Raw genomic sequence first — 15,545 nt, forward strand, 5'->3', positions numbered from 1 at the left:
GTGCAGTATCGTGCAGACGCTTATCTCACTTTCCTTTCTACTGTCAGTAGCTAAATTAGCTAATGGAGGGAAGTCAGTAGGTGTGTGTGTGCACAGTACAATGAGGTCTTCAAGCAATATTTATAACAACATAATCCAATATGCGCTTTAAATATGTTTCCATCATCTCCCGTCAACTTGGTGCCTTTGAATTGGCTCCAGCAGGATCAACAACAACAGAATCTGTCCTTCAAAATAAATTTGCATTCCCCTGTGTTCTTGTTTTTCTGTTTGCATCCAACGTATCCCATGTGATAGATAAGTAGGCCACCAGCACAGTGTGAATGTGTTTGATATGAAGGTGTGTGATGCTGGCTGTGTGCCAGTACTTAGAGTGAGGACGTGCAGCACGTGCCGCACGCTTCGCTGGATACAGCACTGCCAAAGCTTTCAGACACCTTCACTCTTGCGCACCATTTCCCCCGCGTCACTCTTAGGACCTGTGTAGACACTTTTTCCACCATGTAATATTGATTTCATGTCATAACGCTCCAAGATCAATATCACAGCAAACAAATGCCAGAAACGTATCCAATTGTACGATCGGCTGGGCGCTGACAACGGCTCCTTGTCCAACAGGACAGGAATTCAGGCTAATTTGAAGAGTCTGAGTTCAAGAGTCTAGTTGGTCGACTCTGACCAAAGGCTTCTCAGCAAGAAGCATACAGAAATAGTCAAACTGGACGCTTCATCTGACTGCACAGGAAACCAGTGAATTTCAGCGAGCCTTTTTATTATAGAAGCTTTCATTCAGTTATCTTTTCAAGGGACAATACTATACAAATTATATATAGTGTACAGTGGAACCTTGTTTAGCGTTATTAATCCGTTCCAGAAGGTCGGACTAAGTGAAACGGATGCTAACCGAATACATCTAATTAATCCGTTCCAGAAAGCCAAAAATGTTAACACATGATACGTTTTTATAGTTTTTACAATTAATAGTTTTACATGCAAAAAACAATTCAAAATGCATATAAATACATATAAATAATAAATGAAAGGGATAAATGAATATTTAAGGTTAGCTTTTACCTTCATTGGAGACAATTGTGATTCTTGACGTGACTGTTTCCAAAAACACAGTGTGGCAGTGAGATCAACGCAGAAACCACCTTTGTGTTTTGCCATGAGTCATTTCTTTACTTCAATAGTGTTTCTCACCTTAGTAACCCCAAATTGTGCCAGCATTTGATCAACAAAGTGAGAAACACTATTGAATTCGATAAATAACTCATGACAAAACTAGGACAGCGGTGTCCGTGTTGATCTTGCTGCCACATCGTGTTTTTGGGAACAGTCATGTCTTCCGTAAAGAGAAAAGTCATCTTAAATCTTAAATGTTCATTTATCCCTTTCATGTACATTGACTATGCTCAATGATATCCATGTTTACTTTCTATAGTATTGTCCCTTGAGGAGATCCCCTTGAAAATGAGCAAGCTCTAATTTCTTGTCTCTAGCACCACACATCTGAATAATATAATTCCAAGATGACGATAACAGCGAATTTTATCGTCTTGGACAAAGAAAAGTCTGGATGAGAAAATGGGCAGGAGTGCAAAGGCCTGACATCAGATAGCGGCTCATTCCCTACGGGATTGAAATCTAGAAAGCTGTCAAGTTATTGTCTGGACTTCTAGTAGCTCACAGGTGACAAAGGAAGGTCAGAGAGGGATGGGGGGGGGGGCTTTGCTCAAGAACAACGAGACAGATGATCAAACCGTCTTTTATCTGGGAGGTGGACAAAGACCTCTGTGATGACACATCAGACCCCCATCAAGGACAGGACAGGACACTCAGGACACTAAAAAATGTTAATTTTGTTCTTTTTGCCATGCAAAATAACACCGAAAGGCATATTTCCTGTTGGATGTCTGCTCAAATGTTGACATTTATCCTTTTTTACATCACGCCACTGAAAAACAATCCTGTGGGAGACTAGAGAAGGAGGAGGAAGTGACATCACTTCGACACCACGTCCTGTTGGAACTACACGTGGAATACATTTTTTTTTGTTATAAATTCTTTTGATATCTTGCCCGCTTGTTGCGTGGCAGGCTTTTGCTCAAACACTCAAGTACGGAGTAAGCCTGTTCACATTTCCAAAAGACGCCATTCGCCATGTCAAGATTCCTCAGTATTATGCCCGGCACAGTTGTTTTGATACTGCGCCTCAGATAAATGTGTATTACTAGAGGGTGCCTCTACCATCATCTGTCCCGGCTATCTTTAGTCAACACAGACCTGGGAAAACACAAGCACTGACGCAGATTGGGGATGTCCAAATCAGGGTTTTATGCTGCCGATTCTGATAGGGATCGATCATCCATGAGTTAGATCTGTAGATACCGATAAAGATCACATGGATTAACTGTGCAGTTTTCAATGTATTTATGATGAGTGCTATTGCCCAGGGTCACCATATACTGTAGTGGGGAAAAGTTAGACAATTCCAAGGGCCCCTGTAAATATGTAATAGGTGTGTCGATTTTTTTTTTTTTGCCTTTATTTGTGTGAAACGATTTTTGTACTATTTGACACAAACCTGAATTTAATTTGATGTTTTGGAGTAATACGAATACATGGAAAATAAATTGTTTAATCATTTATTTTTTAGGTCATGAAAATTAACAGAATAAAACAATATAAATAAATACCTTTATTAAATAGCAATCGGACCTACTTAACTTAAAACAGTGTAAATTCAGTGTCCAGATTCCAGGGGTCTCCAACTTCCATCACTATTACAACTGTCAACTATTAAACACTTAAATTGTACACTACTTTATTTACCAAGCACACCTCCGCTCGAACAGTGTGGCAATTGTGTGGTCATTTGTCATTATTAGGAGTGTCATGAGCCACCAAATTCACGAGATGAGATGATGCGCGAGATCGTGCCCCCGAGAAGTATTTTTTTTTTGCGGTCACTTTCTGTGAACGCACACCATTTTGCTCTGTTACATGTGTATTTACTTTGCCAACCAAACAACTCTGAGTGTTGACTGTCAGAACAAAGGCTCTGCATCTTGATGTGTAGTCTGGAAAAAAAATCCCCACATGGGAAAACTGGGTCGGGTGTATATGTTTGAGGGGGGCAACTGGGTCGGGTGGATATGTTTGAGGGGGGCAAGTTGGTTTTGTTCAGTTTCATGTTGCTACCGCTTTCAAATAAATTTGGCATACTGGCTCGTTTGTGTTGATGGACTCACCCTGCTCATTGATATTCCCACAAGAGGCTGTAGCATTTGGCTTTGTAGGCATCTTTTTCCCTCCTAACTTCCACTGTTACCTTGCATTGCTCCTCACGAGGCTTCACGCTTTTACTGTGCGTGTATGCGAGCGGCCCCGCCTCCACCACAAACACAATCTGTCTGTATGACTGACAAGTGTTGAACCAGCACAGAGTGCCTGTTTGGAGACGAGACACGAGGAACACAGACACGCATACATGTGGCAATATTTGGAGGCCGGGAGAATTAGAGTTCATTTTCATTTATCGTGTCATTTATTTATGTATCTATTATCATGATAATAGATCTTCTTCTGAACCAGAAATCTTCTCATCTTTTAATCTTGCGAGATCTTGTGACACACGATCTTGTGATACCCCTAGTCATTATATAAAAGGCATAGTCTGAATTCAACAGTTATAATAAAAAAACAACTAAGTATTGAAGCAAATATGCTTTGACCCTTTGGTGAGCTATCAAAATCAGCTGGCGAGCTCGGAGACACCTGTGATCGTATCACCATGATAAGGCTGAACACACTGTGTGTTTAGGTTTTAAGGACAAGACATAATTAGTATAATGATCACACGAGAGTAAAGTTGTTCAGTGACACTTAAAGTTAGCACAGACCCAATGAAAGTGATACCCGCTTTCCCATGGGACAAAAACGAACTCCGAACTAGCACTATGACAAAAACGTTTTATTAAGTGAATACCTATTTTTTGTTGCCTTTTTTCGAACATTTTTTGGTGTCAGGAGCACTGGAAGAGAATGGCACAATTAGTTGACTGTACCTTTAAGCTGGACTCGTGGTCTGTGTTGACTTTAAAAATGAGTCCCAGTCGCAGGTGAATCTCTTTAGCGCGAGAGAAACCGGGGTCAATGTAGAGCACCTCCTGAAATGCCTTGATTGCCCTGCAGAAAAAAGAAAAAACTAGTGTGTTGATTATGCATTGATAAACATTATGGTGTGAACGCGGCATCCATAATCCTTATGTGATGCTGATAAACATTATGCTGTGAACACAGCATCCATAATCCTTATGTGAGACATGAACACACGTCTCTCTTTTCTGTGCATTCTAAAAATGTAAAAACAGATTTAAAAAAAAAAGAGACTCATTACTGCACGTAATGGGACACACCGCTCGCAAAGACTGCTATTAAAACACCTCCAAAAGCCTTTATATACCGTAAATGCCGGTTTATAAGCTGTTACTTTTTTCTTAAACTTTGAACCCTGCGTCTTACAGTATATAGCAGTGCGGCTAATTTATGGCTAAATTGTAATCTCATGACATCCCCTTTACTTGAGAACTTGGGCTGTCCCGATCCGATCTTCAGGGTCGGGATCGGCTGTCGATCCGCTGTATATGTGAAGATCGGATAATATCGGCTTCCGCCACAAGATCAGGCCCATCCGGTTGCCGTATCACGTTCATGACTCTGAGCCACACTCCAACATGGCAGGTGCTGTAATGCACCTCAAAGCTGGTTGCTACTCGACTCGCGCCACCCACAAGAAAAAGAAAACACAACACCGCCATGCAGATATGTCTGTGGTGAAGTTACAGTAAGTTTCACATTGGACGTTGGATATTCGGCTCCGTCGCTACAGCAGTACTTCCCTCTCACTGTGCCCGGACTGCTGCGTCATGCTTGCACGGGAAGTGCCGCTCTGACCACCGGTTGCTTATTATAGGGACCGCATAAACGCTACTAAAATGTCAAAATGGCGGCGAAAAACCTTGGAAACTCCTCTGTTACGGACCGTGAAGGGAAGCTAGCGGGGTTTGCATAGTTTAGTTAGTGCAGCTGTGTGTGTGCACGACTCAAGCTGGATGAGTACATTTTCACCGTGTTGTGTTTTACTGCTTTAATGTAAGGACCCTTTTACAATGCACACAACACATGGCTTTCTCTGGCTTTCAAAATAAGAGCGCTCTTTGTCACATTTGTCTAATTGTGTAAACAAAAAAAGGGTGTCATTAAAATATCTTACATTAATAATGCCATTGGAATTACATCTGTGACTACACCTTCCTTAATCACAAGCACAGGCATGACAGTTTGTTGAGGATTTTGTAGCAATATGTGCTGAGGCTGACATCTCATTAGAAAAGTTAGCTAAGCAACATCCATTTCTCAATTACTGGGCCGGTGGTGTATTGCATCAATAAATGTAAGGATTTTTGCATTTCATGCACTAACCCAAATAGACACACTCCATTATTCCATTATTTTAAATGATTTGAAGAGCTATTTTCAATTCATATTCAATTCCACAAATTCATGTTTGTAACAAAAGCATATTATCATTTAAAAACAAACAAAAAACGATCGGTACCGGATCGAATCGTCAAGACTATAAAAAAAAAAAAAATCAGATGGGAAGCCAAAAAATGTGGATCGCTACATCCCTATTGAGAACTACTACTAATTGTTTAACTACTGTGCCGCTCACGAGTCAGTGTGGAAACAATAGCTCTTTCTTTGGCAGAAAGTACACTCACAACGAGCTTATCAACCCATTGGAAATCACAGGAGGTCAGTATACATACCAGTATAGCAACATAACAGTCTGACTCACGGTGTTATCTTTTCAAAGAACACTTTACTAACAGCACAAAATTCGTCACACAGCAACTTGATACTCAAAAGGTATGTATCCAAATGTACAAATATGTCCCAATATGAGTTTAAAATACAAAAAAACATTTTAAAGTTTTCCCATAAGGCATTGCGTCTGAGCAATGCATTCATTAGGGCGCTGCAATGATATCAGCTTCCCTCTGGGCTTTGGGCTCCAGGTCCTCTGACTCCCTCTGGTGGACAGAAGCAGCAATGCAGTGCCATTTTCTATGCCCCCTTCAATGAAATGGTTTTCTCCAACGAAAAGCATTATGGGAACACTTTAAAATGTTGGGGTTTTTTCATATTAAACAATTCATATTGATATAAGTTTCTATATTTCTGAGGTATAACGTTTGAGTGTTAATTGCTGTGTGATGAGTTTAATGTTGTTTGTAAGATGAAACCGTGAGTCACACTGTTATATTGAGCAATGACCTCCTGCAATTTCCAATGAGTTGAAAAGCTCGTTGTGAGTTTTTTCAGAGCTCCTGATTGGCTCCTGTCAAAGCTGAATGGTCCTCATGGACTCGTGCGGGCCACAGTACACCACTTTATGACATGGATATGTGCGGCTTATACACCGGTGTGGCTTATATAAGAACAAATATGTTTTTTCCTCAAAATTTAGAGGGTGCGGCTTATACATCGGAATTTACAGTACATGATGTGACCATGTAGTAACAGGTACATTCTTGATAACATGTACTGTAATACTTACAGTATTTTGCTAATTTTAAGCATTACCAGAACTTCCTTCCTGGGCGCATTGATTTCACATAGCAACATACTGTAGAAACGACGCCTACACCTAGAGTTAACTTTTCCAAACTCAAAAATAAAAACACAGCAGCAGTGGCGGCAGCTCAGTAGCCTTACCTTTTGAGAGCGCAGCGCTGATGCACTGCGGGCGAGTGTGTGGTGAAGCTAGTCGCTAGCTGGCTAGCAGCTAGCCGGTGTGTTGTGGCAAGGTATCAACACGCCAGTAACGTAATTTGATTGGCGTAGCAATGATGATAATAATAATAATAACAATAATAATAATAATAACCATGTCGCTGTACAGTAGCTTGGTTGATATGCACAACACATTATACTGTATGTAAATGGAGCGTTGTTGGTATTTTTGGATTTTTTTAAGAAGGCTTTATAGGCGGAACAAGTGTGTCCCATTACATGCAGCAATGAGCTGTCTTTGATCGGTTTTTATAACTTTAGAACGCACAGAAAAGAGAATGACATGTGTTCATGTCTCACATAAGGATGTGGATGATGGACAAAATAAAAAAAAAAAGTGCAGCTTTCCTTTAAAGAAATATACAGTCTTTACTCTAACGCCATACATACTTGTAATATATCAGCATTGTACAGTCTGATGGAAACACACGAATGGATTTAAGGTCCAAATCCCCAAGGTGAGAAGCTTATAGCAATGCTATGATATGCTGAAATGTAAAATGAGAGTTTAAGTAACCAGCTGTCAACCATTTACCCTCAGAGATTAACGACCTGAATGTATAGCAAGGCTGCACACACACAAAAATATGCAATCTAATTTGTAAATGGCGATTTTTCTAAATTTACTTCAAGAGCTGCACCACAAACTAACGCACTCAATGACTCACACTGCACTGCATGACCTGGCCAGGGCAAGTTGGCTCCGCTGCTCTGTCTCTAACCCCTGATGGCCAACATCTATCATTTATCAGCGGGTTGGAGGAGCGATTGCATCAATTGACTTTTCTTTGAACTTGTCTTTATTACGTTTATTGTCAAGAGAGCACGTGTGCCTTGTTTTTATTTCAATTAATAAAGTCCCCTGTGAACTGTCCTTCCGGGACCTCCCATGAAAAATAATCGATTGTTTGAAGATTTTGTAGCAATGCGTCTGTGTAGGCTCTCAGTCGTACAGGAGTTGTCCATCGAGGGAAAGGCTTCTTGAGACGTCATCTGTACTTCTGTGAAGAAGGTGTCGGACATTTTGTGTCAAACAACAGAACCCATCATTGAATCGGAATGGTGGTTTGAGGTTTAATTTGGACCCTGTGTTCAGCAGGTTACTGAGACCAAAACCCACAGCTCTTAGTCTTGCAAATGAGGTGAAGCCAGGGCCGAGCCAGAACAATAGATGCTAACGAGCCAGTATCAGAGTCGTTCATACCCAATTCAGGGAGCGACACTTCCCTTTTATCGGAGGTGCTAATAGCAGGAGAGGATTATACCACTACTCCGCCCAGGCTTAGTGTAAGGAACCAATAGAAGGAGGGTGTTGGCACACCAATTCCGCCCACTCTTACTGTACTTAAGGCCTAGGCTACCAGTACGTGTTAGTTTGCTGACGAAGCTCTTCGGATGAGGAGCGAAACGTCTGACACCTTCTTCACAGAAGTACAGATGACATCTCAAGAAGCCTTTCCCTCGATTTTGTAGCAATGTGTGCGGAGGCTGAAATCCCATTAGAAATCAATAAATTGAGGGATTTTTGCATTTAATTGATGGACACTTTATTCGCTAACCCAAAAAGCACACACTGTATGCCGGTAAAATTAAATGTAAAGGTAAAAAAACAAAATTCTAAAAAATTAAAACGGGAAAAACGGAGTTTGGGAAAAATAAAACTGATTTCATAGGGCCCTACAATTCTAAGCAAGAAAATTGTGAATCACATTTTTTCCGCTGAATCGTCCATCCATAACATATAGCCTAACATTAGAAACACATCATAACAAATGTGACCTACAACGACCTGGCCAGCCAATCAAAAACAGACTGCCCTTCACCATCAGAGCCGCTGGCATCTACAACACACGCACTGGAACCTGACTGTAGAGCAACAAGTCCACATTACTAAACAGGCCTTCTGTTGAAGGCAGTGCGAGACTGGAAAAAACGAGCCTTATCATCATTAACGGCAATTTCAATGCACGACGACATCAAAATCTGACATCTCCACAGTCAGCAACTGAACTCCATCCACTAGGAAGACGATGCTCTCCCCATAAAGTGGTGTTTATTGACAACCTTCACAATTTGGGACCGGCCTGCAAACAGTCAGACCTGTTTTTTTGTGCTAGAATGGCTACCACAACCATGTTAGCAGTCTTGACTCATGACTCCTTGCTACCAGGAGTGGAAGGCCATCCCGCAGCAGTGCGTGACCAGGCTGGCGAAACAGCATGAGGAAGGAGAAAGCACCAGTCTGTTGTGGCTGTGTACACATTTGTTAAAATTGTAGAAATGCCAATATCTTGTTTCAGTCTTCTAGAACATCATACAGTAAAAAGTAACAGCACCAGCGATGTAAGTATTTGTTAATCTCATAAGTCATTGACCATTTGTCTAAGGATTATGAAACATTGATGATACCTGTACTGCATGTACAGTATGTTAGCCTGTCTACCAACGTATTTTGAATACAACCCTTAGGGCAGGGGGGTCCAAACTCTTTCACCGAGGGCCACATACTGAAAAATGAAAGAGTACAAGGGCCACTTCGATATTCCGTAAACCAGCACATGTAGTTAGGCTAAGAAGTTATATATAAAGTATTTTTTAAAAAAACCCTGCAGCTCACCTTTGTGATATAGGTGAAAAAGCGTATAATTATTATCAACTTCGGTCTTTGCTCATTTTTAAAATATTTTTGCTGTTTTGTTTTTTTTTAATTTTCAAAATATTTACATTTCTTCTCAAATGATATTTGTACATTTTCTTCTCGTAATATGACTTTATTCCCATATTTAAATTTTATGTATTAGTTATATGTATAACCTTTCCCCAAACTAATTTTCCAAAAGTGACAACTTTGTTTGTTTCTCTTTGTTTTGTTTGTATTACGATTTTAAAAAATGTATTCAATATTTCAACTCTGTTAAGAAAATGAAAATTTTTCCTCATAATATAAAAGTTTATTCTCTAAAATTTTAAGACAACTTTTTTCATCTTAATATTTGGAATGTATTCTCGTAAAATGATGTGTTTTTTTTCCAATTTGTGCTTTTTTTCCCCCAAAATATTTCAACTTTCTTAAATAATCTTCGTAAATTTTCTTCTCATAATATTATGAATTTATTCCCACAATATTTAGACTTTATTCCCGTAAATTACAATTTTCCCCCAACCTAATTTTCCAAAAATTACAACTTTTTTTAAAAAATGTTTTTCCTTAATGTAACTATTTTATTTAATATTTCAACTTTATGCTACTAAAACAATGATTTAAATGAAAATGATTTTTCCTCATAATGTTACATTACTCTCGTAAAATTATGCCTTTTTCTCATTAGGTTACGACTTTTTCCTCTTAATAGTTTGACTTTATTGTTGAAAAATTGCTGCTGATTTGTCCATTTTGCTGTGTTTTTTTTTTTTTTTTACATTTTCTTGTTAAAATATCTTTTTTAATATGTGCCACGGACCAATAAACAAGGAGGCTCGGGGCGCACTTTGGACACCCCTGCCTTAGGGGGCCATAAATGTCATTTAGAGTCACATACAGTATGTCAAACTTTATACTGTATATTTTGACAAATGTGGCATTTGTTCAGATCCATTTTAAAGCAACAGCTTGCACTGTTGACACACGCGACCCAATAAGAATAGCTAGTATTCTAAATTAGCACAGGATGAACTAACTACCTGCAAAGTAAGAAATTGTACTGCGTCTCCGTAAGCTCTATCACTTTCCCCAGTAGGATGCTTGCAGAGCTCAGGGCGCTCATGCACACACGCGTGCACACGCACACTTTGAACTCAATGCTCCCAATTCCCTCCACCTACTCTCTACACGGCCCCTCCCACTCCTCCATTGCTATGTGCGCTCTGCTATCGCCCTCTCCACCCACGCTGGCAAAGAGAAGGCTGGCGGATGGTGTCACAGAGTGTGAGACAGACTGCAGCTAAAAGAGGAACCAAGGCTGCGAGCTATGCTGCTCTATTACGGCATTTTAACGCTCACTGTTAAAAATGTAAGATGCGACTGGAACATGCAAATAGGAGCGTCGCTACTGCTGCTGTCTTATGCAACACCATGCTGCTGTTACCTCCACTTTATACAGAACAGTGACGTGTAACAAAAGCACAGATTCCGCTAGGAAAATAGTCATGCTATTTTATGGGAGTTGTATTACGCAAATAAACAAACAAGTATATGTAAAATTACTATGTATGTTCCTATGTGTATGTAACTTTATATTTTTTTATTTTAGAATGAGATGGGACTGCTGTTGAATGTTCTAAACTCCTGCTTAAATGACTGCATTGTATGTGTGAATTGATGCTGCCATAGCGCAAGTCTGACGCCAGTGCTGTTCTTTTTCCACAGTGAAAACTAGTTGTGGCAAACTCAACAGCGCTCTGTTGGTTGCTGCCAAATAGTGCACTTCCATTTTGCCTCAAAATGGTCTTAACAGTCTATTCCTAAACCACATTTTCATCAATAAAGCCTTTAGTGGTCTTTGATGTTTCCATAAAGGGATAGTTTTAATTTTTTGACATGAAATTGTATGACATCCCCATCAGCAGCGACTTACCCCCCATTTGGTCTCCTAAGTCCAGTTCTGGTCGGATTTTGGTGATGAATAACGTAGTTCCAGGTAGTCGCTGGGGTTTCACAAGTAAGGAGTTTGGCTTCTCAAAACAAATACCTACTCTGAAAAATCAAACCTCACAAATGTGTGCGCAGGGAATACGGCGGGGGACAAATATAACGCAGAGCATTTTGTGAGGTCTGATTTTTCCGGGTTGGCATGTTTGTGATGCAAATGTATTACTCTTTTGAATTCATATTGTTTTGAGAAGCCAAACTCCTTACTTGTGAAACCCCAGTGACTACCTGAAACTACATTCTTCATCACCGAAACCTGACCAGAACTGGACTTGGGAGACCAAGTAGGGTGCAGGTCGCTGTTAATGGATTACATTGCTGATGGGAATGTCATCCAACTTCATGTCAAAAAATCCAAACTATCCCTTAAGGGGGATAGTTTTGATAAAACTGCCCCGATATCCACCTAAAGGATGCAATCGTATCAATTTTAAGCTTCAGGTATTTACGCATATCTAGTTGCCTCTCTTGGTTAGCGCACAGGTAAAAAATGGAAATCATCAAAATAAATAAGTACTTACCACTGAAATGCATTGTAATGGAAGTAGACCAAGCCCAGCCCGTATAAAAAGGTAGCATTCTGGAGAGAAAAAAGCAACAAAAAGTCATTATAATTTGGCAACATGTTTCGTTACGCAAACACAAACTCTTTTCAAAGCACGTTGGACTACGTTGAGATTCTTAGAAGATAATCTCACCTTCCAGTAGTCCGACTGTAAACTGAAGTACCTCTGGTATGCCGATAATGCTAAAAATAAGAAGATAGGAGCATATAAACAACAGGACATATACAGATAATACAGCATATTTGAGCAAAAACCACATCAAAAGAACATGTGCAACACTAACCTTTTGGATAGTCCTCCAACAGGAGGTTGAAGTGGCCCAGCTGACAGAAAATGTCAGCATCTACTTTCCCTTCAGCTTTCAGGATGAGCGCGTTATAGCAGCTAATAGCCTGCAGGGTAAAAGCAATAATCACTTTTAGTGGCGCTAACAACAAAAAGCGTGGGAGTGTGAGGGAGCGATTTTTGAACCGCGATGTAGCAAGCTGAAATAACCGACACGGCAGTTTTACATCGATTAGAAGCTCCAAATGACGGTTTTGGTTATTTTTCAATGAATTTTGGTTATTTTTCACTGTAAACTATAATCATATATTAATAAAAAAATACATTGTTGAAATATTTCACTTTGTGTTTAACTTTTTGAATTATACTATTGAAATAAACTCTAAAAAATATTTAAAAATTCATTGGCATGCGCCTGTACATTTAAAGACAAAGCTTTGTGTTATTACTAGTTATTAGTAAGGGTGTCACAGGATTTCGCTACATTAAAAACATGGCAAGAGTTCTCGTTCTGAAAGAAAAATGTCTCATGGTCACTTGGCCTTGGACAATAATAAATTCATCACACAATAAATGAAAATGAACTCAATGTCACGGTAAATTATGCTGGACAATAGTTGTCATACAAATTATTGCAGATAAACATTATTGTCAAAATCATTTTGAGACCATTTTTTCATTAATGTAATGATAATATATGGCATAATAATGTGAGTACATCGTATCAAAATCAATAAACTTTCATTTCTCAAGAGTATTTAACAAAGTAATTGGAATGTCAAGAGCTTTTAAATAAATTCAACAAACATAATAAATTAAACAAAAAGACAAAAAACACAATGAAAATAAAATGGTCTCTTTTAGTAAAAATTGCACTTAATCACAACCATAATCAAAAACAATACAAAAATAAACCCTATCTCTGTTAAGAAAAAAAAACACTTCAACAAAAACCTTACAAAACAATAAATAAAATGGAGTATCAAGTAATCTTAAAATTAACATTAAATGCACAATGTAAAGAGAATAATTTTGAAAATGTTGAACTGTTGATACTAATAACAATGGCTGTCACGAAACATTCACACGAGACGAGACGATACACGGATTGAGTCTGGCCGAGATGAGATTTTAACATTACTTTTAAGAAAAGTAATGGAACTTTTGACTTTGGGCCTCTCGTCCAAAGTCAACTGGGAAAGGCTCCAGCATACACCCGTGACCCGAGTGAGGACAAGTGGCATAGAAAATGAATGATTGCATGAATGAATGAATTTTAAGAAAAGTACAATGAAAAAATATACTGTATGACAATATATTGCAATCTACTAATTTAATTTCTACTACTTTACACTCTTCCTTACTGTGTGTGTGTGCCAGTGGCACCGCCACCACCCACCGAGACAAAGAGACTGTATGCCTGACAAAAGAGCTCACTCTTTCATGTCGCTGTTCTATGGAACAAGCACGCCAAGGTGCTAGGCCTGTCACAATAATCAATAAATCAGTTAACCACACAATAAATAAAAACTAACTTGATCATTTTTCTGGCTTCATATATTGACATGTGCAAGCGTGTTTGTTGTCTTCCAATCTCTCTACCAAACAGATTGGCTAACAAGAGGTTCTCCTTGTGCATCTGTCTCAACATCTGGGTGTGTTGATTTTATAGTGAAATGAACAGAGTGAGGGAACCCTCCAGTCAGTCATTCTGTCTCTTTGGCAATGGCGACTCAGGCCTCATTCGTGTGTGGCTATAAATCTGATATGTATGCGATGTGACTGAAGTATGAACTGTCAGGTCGCATATATCCGACCTGTACGTCATCTAAAGGCGTGCATTGCCGTGCTTACCTAGACTTTAAAAGGTACTCACAGATGTAGGCAGTCATGGAAAGGCATGGTTTATCGTGCAAGGCTTGGATAACGGTAGTCACCGATTTAGGCAAAAGTTTTTCTTCTCATCCAAAAATAATTTTTAAAATGTGTTAATGAAGCAGTCTAATCAATGTCTCACCACTCCTGCCTCAGACATCACCCCGCACGCACCGTGGAACAGACGTGTCAGCAAGTTGTCTACAAACTGCCACAGCCAAAAATGTATTGTTTTTTTTTAAGTGCCTCGACCCGAACTTTGGGCACCCTTGCTTTTATAGCTCTTTATCAAGGTTGAGAGCGTGACGTGATGTCACCTCGTGATGTCACCTTTTTTGGCAGGTTGTAAAAAAAATAGTGTCCACACAGTGTCGGATCAGTAAATAGTTACGTCCACGTGGGAATGGATCATTGGGTGAAAATGATGTAATACATAAGGTAGGCCTACATGTGGAGCTGTAAAGAGACAGGCAGACAGAACCAGGACATATTAAAACTACATAAGATGAAAGAGTCTGTTGTCTTCAGAAGTGACAAAGTTACTTTGTCACTTCGCAGTACAGAAATTACTTCTGCGAATCACTGAATAGAAGACAAAAAATATTTGGAGAATGTTGGCTGAGAGTCATGCCAGTTGAAATATTTAGATATTATTTTGGCTTTTCGGCAGCAGGACACAGCCGCTCACTTCTGGTCACGTGATGGCGACGGGGCGGCAACGTCATCGTTTTGAGAAAGTAGTGTTTTGCTTGCTCACACGGTAACGACAAGGCGGCGGCATCATATTTTCCCACTCTGGAAGCAGTTTTCAAAAAATACCGTTTCAGGGCACCCAGAACGCCGTTGCCGTGTGGATGAAAGTCTGAAAGGATAAAATACTTTACTTTGTCACAACTCTCATCGACTATTTAGCTTGTTAGCTTCCTTCATCGCTAGTGAGCAATTGTAATTGAGAGAGAAGGGGAGTGTTATTGGAGCTGAAACTAATCAATGTTTTACATCAGTCACTTTTCTTTTATTGGAAATGTTGATCAGACATCGGGGAACAAGGTGTTCATGAAGGTACGCGTTACCGCAGATTGAGATTAGATTTTTTTTGGAGGTGCGCGTCACTCTACGCAAGAAGCTTAGAAGGGGTGGGCGTGAGCTGGCGTAGCATAACTGGCTGCTTGACGCAGCTTCCATGCTTCATTTCACAGACTTTGAAACTGGGGAAATGCAACAAAAATGACCTGGAGAACAGCGTGGCGTACAGCCTCATTCAAGGGTCAAAATGCATGAGGAGTACGAATAATGCATACATGTTG

At 39.6% G+C, this 15,545-nt stretch overlaps 1 protein-coding gene across 2 annotated transcripts in view; it reads right to left on the reverse strand.

Moving 5' to 3' along the window:
* The window catches only part of kdm6a (lysine (K)-specific demethylase 6A), a 59,348-nt gene that overhangs the window by 34,298 nt on the left and 9,505 nt on the right, over window positions 1–15,545 (reverse strand). For both annotated transcript variants that reach the window (XM_054786295.1, XM_054786294.1), the window contains exons 3-6: window positions 12,362–12,470; window positions 12,211–12,260; window positions 12,034–12,092; window positions 4,071–4,191 (exon numbers count right to left, since the gene is read on the reverse strand). In XM_054786295.1, coding sequence (XP_054642270.1) covers window positions 4,071–4,191; window positions 12,034–12,092; window positions 12,211–12,260; window positions 12,362–12,470 — 339 coding nt within the window. The remainder of the gene's footprint in view (window positions 1–4,070; window positions 4,192–12,033; window positions 12,093–12,210; window positions 12,261–12,361; window positions 12,471–15,545) is intronic.

The sequence above is a fragment of the Dunckerocampus dactyliophorus genome, chromosome 9 (assembly GCF_027744805.1).
Source record: "Dunckerocampus dactyliophorus isolate RoL2022-P2 chromosome 9, RoL_Ddac_1.1, whole genome shotgun sequence".
Lineage (NCBI taxonomy): Eukaryota > Metazoa > Chordata > Actinopteri > Syngnathiformes > Syngnathidae > Dunckerocampus > Dunckerocampus dactyliophorus.